The sequence below is a fragment of the Gymnogyps californianus genome, chromosome 3 (assembly GCF_018139145.2).
Source record: "Gymnogyps californianus isolate 813 chromosome 3, ASM1813914v2, whole genome shotgun sequence".
In the NCBI taxonomy this organism is placed as follows: Eukaryota; Metazoa; Chordata; class Aves; order Accipitriformes; family Cathartidae; genus Gymnogyps; species Gymnogyps californianus.
Window position 1 is genome coordinate 96184308 of NC_059473.1, and position 8171 is coordinate 96192478.

The 8171-nt window shown below is 48.1% G+C and overlaps 1 protein-coding gene across 1 annotated transcript in view; it reads right to left on the reverse strand.

Moving 5' to 3' along the window:
* ADGRB3 (adhesion G protein-coupled receptor B3) overlaps nucleotides 1-4561 on the reverse strand; it is a 473802-nt gene extending 469241 nt beyond the window's left edge. The window contains exons 1-2 of the mRNA XM_050893783.1: nucleotides 4501-4561; nucleotides 999-1767 (exon numbers count right to left, since the gene is read on the reverse strand). Of these exons, the coding sequence (XP_050749740.1) occupies nucleotides 999-1752 (754 nt within the window). The 5' untranslated portion in view covers nucleotides 1753-1767; nucleotides 4501-4561. The remainder of the gene's footprint in view (nucleotides 1-998; nucleotides 1768-4500) is intronic.
* Between the last annotated feature and the right edge of the window lie 3610 nt (nucleotides 4562-8171).

The following is an 8171-nucleotide window of genomic DNA, read 5'->3' on the forward strand; positions in this document are numbered from 1 at the left end:
CAGAGCCCCCCATCTACATTCAGCCTACGCTTTTCCTGCCTCTCATCCCCCCAGTGTCCTTCCCAAAATCACCCCCTGACCTCCCCAAAATGTCAGGAGGCCAAAACAGGAGGTATGAAGCAGAGGGGCTAGGCAGAAGGCTGCCACGCTAATTGCTGGACCCCCTGTCTTCCCACCCTTCCGCCTTTTTCCAGCAGGGACACAAAGCAGCTGCTGGGACTGACACACACACATACCCCCCCCCCCCCCCCCCCGCCCCCCCCCCCCCCCCCCCCCCCCCCCCCCCCCCCCCCCCCCCCCCCCCCCCATACTAATACTGCTATAAGGTTCAGAGCCTTCATCTCCTGGAGCCAAGGCTTCCCGGAGAAGGGGTGCAGCAGCAGCCCATGGCCCCTTCGCAGACCTCCCAGCAGGTCAAAACAGCATGTCCTGACTCTGTGCGGTGCCTCACATCTCTAAGCATCTCAGGCAGAGGGTTCACCCTGAAGAACTGCATTTGCTTTTGGTTTGTTTTTAGGTTGCTGAGGTCTGGCCCGCTTGGGACCAGGTGTCCTGACCATGGTAAATCTATTGGTCTTTTAGGCAGGTTGCTCGCATGCCTTTGGAAATGTTTTCCTTGCAAAGTGAAGTGATCATATCAAGAGGGCCAAGATTTTGTAGTCGGGTGGTTGCAGTAAAGAGGTGGCGAGGGGGAGAGTGATTCCTGGCTCGCCACCTGTGTGCGTTGCTGTAAGTGGGGGCTGAAAACAGACAGATCCTACTTATGAGGATTTTCAACAGTGCTCAGCAGAACTATATGCTGAAGATTAGGCCAATTTAGAAATGAAAATGCAGCCCTCCCTGCCCTCAGGGAGCGTGCTTCTTCTCCGGCCCTTTCGCCTCGTCTAGACGCGAGCTGGAGTAGAGTGCAAGTCAAATGAATGTGAGTATCAAGGAGAGCCGGCAGCAGGACCTACACACTGGTGTGGCATTCAGCCCCCGCTCCAAGAAGCACCTACCTTCTTTTGGCGGCCGTTTGGCTTCTCTGGTGAGGTTGCAGACTTGGGTGGTTTGCAGCTCCTGGGTCAGGCAGCCCTCCGTCTGCTCGTTGAGGGGCAGCACCACGTTATTGAGCAACACCAGGGACTGGTCGTCTATTCCCCATTCTCCCAAATGCTGAGGGCAGGTGCATTTTGTATACATGATCCCACAGGACTCGGTTCTCCCGTTCTCGGATTTCAAGCAGCTCTCCAACCAAGTGCATAACACATGGCACCCAAACTGGCTTGGGCTCACCTTGTTCAACACCAAAAACTCAAAGAAGGATTTTTGGTCATCTTCTTTTTTGTGTAATCCTGGGAAATCGATAGGATAGACGCGGCGTATCTGAATAAAATTCTTATCATACTGCAGAAATACAAAAGCATTCTTGGAATCGCAGAGCTGCATTATAGAATGGTTATTTTTTAAAAGATCCTTTATTTTTTCATGGGAAAAATGATCAAACTGATAAGCCAAGAGGGAAAAGTTGGAGCAGCTGAAGTCCTTTTTGGAAAATTTCAGGTAAATACTATATTTGGTCGGATCTGGATTTTCCAGCGTCCAAGTGCAGTTTGTGAAGTTTTTAGGAAACATTTCACTTACAGAATACGATCCATAAATGACCCCCTTCACCAACGTGGAACACCAGAAGTCTTGGGCAGCATTAAATCCAAACATAACCAGTAGATAGGTGGAAAATATATAAATCAGCAAATTACGAACAGCCTTCATCCTATGTCATTTGGCCTGCAGGAGATGAAATGAAATAAAAATGCAAGTAGAATTCTTCACGCATTGAAAACCAAACTCCTTCCAATATTCGAGCCAGCTGTTTTCAAGCTTGCAGTTAGAGCCCCTTTCAGAAAGAAGGGCAGGTAATTTTTATTTTATAACGCAAGGGACGGGTTTGCTGCTGTGTGCACAGCGCCATCACGTGGCCATCGCAACAGCCAAGTCTTCTACAGCCAAATTAAAAAACATCATCTATTAGATTATTAATAGGAATGTCCTCTCCTGTCTAGGATGTAGTCATCATGGCGCGGACTAGAGCGGCTGAACTTAGGTAAAAACCTAGACGCCTTACCCGGCAGACCAAGAAAAGGGCAATTTATTTATGTATTTCTTCAAAAAGTAAATTAGTAGTCTGCTATAGTTACACATGTGCATATACAATATGCACATGCAGAATTTCGCCGGAATAAAACAAGAAAGCCAGTAGCATCTGTTGTTATATATTATTTTTCTATTAAGTCTGAGAAGTAACTGTGAAGAATTACAGCCATAATTTAAGAACGCACAAATTATTATTTGTTACAGATGGAACATTATCTCCCATATGCCTAAATGCCTTCGCCCTGGCCACCTAGTATACAGAGGTCTCTATAAAAAGAAAACCCAGGCAGGAAATACTGAGATTAATGTATTAATAAAATTTTGAGACTGTTGGAGAAAGAAACAAAAAGAGACAGATGAAACTAGTGCTGATCTGACACTACCACTAAATGCCAGCTTTTTAAGATAATAACTTCAATCTGCTACAACCTCTTAGGATATATAAAATGGATCACTGTATTAGTATCTACAACCAGTATCTCTATATAGCTGCCAGTGCTACAGCAGGATCTCTGCACCTATTGGACTGCACTTGCCCTCTTATTACAAATATCTCGTACTGTCTGATTAGCTGTGTTTTGCAGATGTGCGCTTGAATATGAAAGACATATTACATTTTCTCTGCTAGTATCTCCAAATAAAGCTGGTTTACTGCACCTGTCAACCGTTACAGCCTCCACATCTCTGTTCTCTTAACAGTGGCCTAGGTTAATAAAGCAAACCTTAGTTATATTTACCTCCGTAACGTTATCCAAAAAATTCAAATTGAACGTTTTCAGCATTAACCTTTGAGAAGCTGCTTTTCTCTCACAAATGAGTAGCTTTTCGCCTTCTACTGTCAAATGCAAGCAGAGAGAAGTGATGCCAAGCTAATTTCAAAACTCTCTAGATTGCAGTCTCTTCCACTGTTGCTCTGTAAGCAGAGGCAGACATACACACACAGGCACTGTTACTGAGTTCTGATGTGTGTCTTTGCCTAGCTTTTCATCTCCTCACCAAACAGCAAGGCATCTTCTGTCTCCCATTGCGTAACACACAGCAAATCACCGGATTAAGCTCCCTTGAAGAGATTTTAGTATCTCCTAGATTATAATTCAAACTCTGAATCTTGAAATGGGCAAAGCAGCACCGACTCTAACCCTCTTTATAGCAGAGGTTTAAAAAAAAAAAAAGCAGAGCTGCTGCCGGGTCTATCCACACAGTCGGATTTTCTCCTTTCTGAGCGTCCATCTCAATGAATAACACGGTCCTCCTTCTCCAAATAGAGTCGGTACGGCATTTAAGGTTTTAAAAAAAGAGAAACTTATCGGGAATTCTGGAAATAATTTCCTCTTTGCTGAAGCACTTTGCAGGCAATGCAGTTCTGCGCAGTGTTATTCAGGATGGTGTAGGCGTTGAAAGCCAATGTGACAATAAGTGTCTAAATTAGGAATTCCACCCATGAAAAAGGATTAATTTTATAATCTGGAAAGCAAAAAGGGGGCTTATTTGCTTTTCTGTTTGAAAAGGAAAAAAGCCTCCAACTTTTCCCATCCTATGTAATATTTGCACTAGAAAAATAAAGACGTCTGCAGTGCTAGGCTGTTTTCTATGAAGAAATGTATTCAAATAGCCCTCATTTTAGTTGTGCGTTTGTTCATGCAAGGCTACTGAAACACAACATTGTCTTAATCTCTCTCTCCCTGTGTGCATTACACACACACATGCACACACACACACCCGAATTGAGTGTGCCGGTAGCATTTCGGTTAGTTTGCAGTATTGCTAGATACAAGAGTGAATCTGCTCACTGAGAGGATTAGGCACTCAGATTAAAAAGATCTTTCTTTTCCATGGAGGATGGAGTTAAAGAACGGCCACAGAGGCTTAAGGTTGCCCATTTGGGAAGGGGGAGAATCCTCTTCTGTTGAAAAGCAAACGGGCGTTTAGTTTGGATATTCCCCAAACTGATTTTCTAGGTGACACTGTAGTTTAGCCGAACATAGACGGCGCCATCACTCCACTTATTTTTTTCCCCCAACAGAAGAAACACTGACTTCTCTTATTTTAACTTCCTATTAACCTAACATCCATCCCCCCCCCCCCCCCCCCCCAAATTACCCCAATCGTGCACAAACCTCAGGTTTCTCCGTCTCGCTGGAAATTACTCTCAGGGAAGCAGACCTGTCGCAAAATGGACTTCTCTAACTTTTAAACTGCAGCGCTGAAGTAAATGCGGAGATCATTTTGTATGTGCTGTCTCTCTCTCTATCCTTCAGCAACAGCCTGTCCCCCTCCTCCGCCGCCTCCTCCCCGGAATCCCGAGCTAAAAGCTCTCCAGTCGTAATCCCTGGAAATGGGAAATGGAAATGCCCCGGGCACCCTTACCTTCCACTCCGAAAGCTGTCAGGCTATTTCTCTAAAACACTAGCACCACAGGCACACGTCCCAACAACAGTGATGGAGAGATTCCCCTTCTGTCGGAAGCACCGTTTCCCATTTTCCCCGGCTCAGGTTCAAAACCAAGATTAAAAAAAGCAGCAGAAGATAAAAAACGCAGCGAGAAAACCCCCGCACGCCACACACACACCCCACCGAGGAAAAAAAGCAGCTTTGGCTCCGGATCCACCAAATCCAACCACATGAAGGGAAAGAAAAGGAAAAAAAAAAAAAAAAACCACCTCAAACCAGCGAGACTGCAGGGGGAAAAAATGGAAGTGGCTGAGCAAGCGAAGGTTTTTTTTGGTTTGGTTTTTTTTTTTTTTTTTTTTTACTTGAAACAAAGTCTCAGCACAGCAGCCCGATGAGCGGCGATGCCAGGCAGGCGACGGTCTGAGAGGAGGACTAAGGCGCTAGTGCAGATTTGTTGGTGGGTTTTGTTGTTGTTGTTATTACTAATAGACTTATTCCTCTTTCCTCTCTCCTCCTCCCCCCTCAGGCACTAATGGCCGGACAGCGGCGGGGGGGGGGGGGGGGTCCTTCGCTGCCGATGTCGGGAAGCGGTGTGAACGCCGGGCGCGCAGGGAGTACGGAGGGAGCGAGAGCGCGTCTCTGCCGCTGCGTGTGTGTGTGTGTGTGTGCGCGCGCGCGTGTGTGCGTGTGTGCGCGCGCGTATATGTGTGTGAGAGCCAGCCAGCCCGCCCGCCAGCCTCCGTGGGTGCCGGTGTGTGAGTGCGCGCGCCTGTGCTAGCGGGGCGCGGGGGGTGGCTGCGCGCCCCGCTCTCCCGGGGCGGCGTGCGCGCCGCTGCGCCGGGCCCGCCGCGCGGGGGCCGTGCGCGCCCCTGCCACCCTGCTCCGCGCGCGTGCGCGTGCGCGGGAGGCGCTTCTCCCGGGTCCGGCAGCAGGGCCCGCGGTGCGTTTCGCGCGTCACGGCTGGTCGGCACCGAGCACGTCCCGGGAACGTTGTTTTCTGCTCCCGGGAGGTTTTTCTGGCCTCGGTTCCCAGCGCTGGGGCCGGCTGCGCCCCGGCGTGAGGGAAAGTCGCGGACGGGGAGCGAGGGAAACGGGGACGGCAGGGCGGGGGGGCGGGGGGGGAAGCCCGCACTTGATCTCCTTCCTCTTGTTCTTTCTTCTAAAGCGTAAACACCCACACACCCACACACCCACCCACACCCCCCCGTCGCAGCCCCAAGAGCTGTCAGTTCGGCACCGCGATGCAGATTAACTGATACAGGGCTCCGAGGATAAACCCCTTCAAACTGCCGCCTGTCTTTGACTGGAAACAATAGCAATTTTCTCAGCGAGGCTGCAATTAACGCCGTATTTGTTCCCTGCCAGAGATAAGGCTGTGTCCGGATCGCAGCTCCGTTCGTTCCCCCAGCTGCCGCCGTCCGGCCGCTCTGCGCGGCAGGTGCCACTGGGCCCACCACGGGGAGGGATGGGGAGCCAGCGGGTGCGGCGGGGCTGCCCGGAGCGGGGTGCCCAGTGCCGGGTACCCTGCGCGGGAGACGCGCTGCCCCCGCCCGGGGGGTTCCCGCTGGCGGCTTTCGCCGCCCGGCTGCAAGCGGAGTTTGCGAGGCTACAGCGGCTGAAGTAGCACCGTTAGCGGCGGGTGGGGCCCGAAAGACGGGGGAGGTTCACGGAAAGAGCCTTGCCACAAGGAAGGCAGACACACACCCCCCTCCGACACCCACCCCCCCCCGTGTTTTTTATTTTGGTACAGCTAGGTAGGGTTGGATATGCATTTCCTTCCTCCCCTCGGCTGTGTCTCTCCTGCTCCCCAGGGCGGGTTGGATTGTCCTCTGGCCTTTCCCGCTGGCGTGAGAGATCGGGGCAATCTACGCGACAGCAGATATCCGGCCTGAAAATTAGGAGATGACATTTTAATAAATACTGCTGTCAGTCACCAGCTCGCAGCCTGGCTGCTGTGCACTCCCACTACTGCCATTCAGCAAGGAGAACAAAGCCTTGCCGAGGCTGTGTGGTCCTGCTCCCCGTTACAGCCCCTCTGTGCTTTCAAAGTTCCTGTGAAACATGACTGCGTGGTTTTGAACACGCCGTCCCACCCACCCCGAGGAAACGAAAGTTTGAACTTCTGGACAGCGTCCAGACCAATCAGTCCTTAAAGCAAACAGTTTTCTCTCCTACACCCCCACCCTAGCTCCTGCAACGTTTGAATTCCAGTAATACAGAGCTTTTATGATTACAATTACACGCTGCACAAATTCTGATCAGAGGTGTTACTGGTCACAAACCACTCCTGACCAAAGTAAGTGAAAGCACGGTTATAGCTTTTTACTGTATTTTCCATAGGTACAAGCTGTAAACCACATCCCTGCTAGCTTTTACAAACATAAATACTTTATGCCCCTGTTGTCAAAATAAAACAAAAAATATCTACCCAAACCAAGGAAAATGTGAGAGATGTGCATGATCTACGCACAGCAAATACAATGCAATGAAAACTGAATTGTTACTGGCTTAGAGATAATCATATCCTTTCACATTCGGTTGCTTGAAATCATATCCTCTCTCAATTCACGTTGCTTGAAATACTTCAAGGGAAGTTTGGTTCATTGACAGGTTGATATGGGCAGAACAAATCAAAGGTATACATACAATGCAGCATTTAAATACGTTTTTCACCCCCTTTATATTAAATGAAGAACTTGAGCGTAAGTTGTAGAAAAAACCATCCTGAATGAACTCTTTTCACCTGTTTCCTGTGGCATTGGCAAGTTGTAGCTCCTTTAATTGTGAGTGGAAATGAAAATGAATAAATACACAATGACATATGGTAAACCATTGTCTTTAGCAATCTCCTAGGTATCCCAACCCAGTGATTAACTTCCACTTTTCAATTTTGTGAAGACATGGCAATGCTGGAGAGGAATCTGGGAGGGAAGACTCCTTGGCCTCTTATCTACAAACTGAAGGAAAGGATTGAAGTTGCACAAGTCATACTTAGGTTAACTGTGGGAGCTGAAGAACAGAGGGATGGGATGGCAGCACAGAGCACTCTGCAGATTTCTTCTCAAGATTTGTTGCAATTAGACTTGAACAATGCAGGTTTTAATTACTGGAACTAACTCTAAACTAAGCTATACCATTTATAAGTACACAGATGTCCATGATCCACTTGTAGGTGCCTTTCTACTTGCACTGAGGCCAACTTCAGAAATAATTTGTTTGCTAGGTGTCATGCAGTTGCATTTGAGAGAACAAAAACCTGGAATTTCGATAGTCTAGAAGTGAGAGTCAAGATATGTTTAAGTCTACAAAATACAAATAAAAAGAAATGTAACAATATATTTGTTTAAATTGGTCATGCAGATCATTTGTGTTTGGAATGGTGCTATTTTGTATGTACATTTAGTGCTAACTTACAGTCTGAAGGGCAGATGTAAAGTGAACCTATACACATCATTCTGAAATATTGAGTAGATCCAACTTGTTTGAGTACCTCTGTTAAAACCTAGGAATAAGGTATTAATACAATCCCACACTGTTTCACGTGAGGGCTGTCAGAACTGGATGGCACATGTGATGCCATCTGTACTACAAAGAAAGTACCAAGGCACTGAAAGAAGTGTTACGTCGCTCAGTAGTAGTGTGGTAGG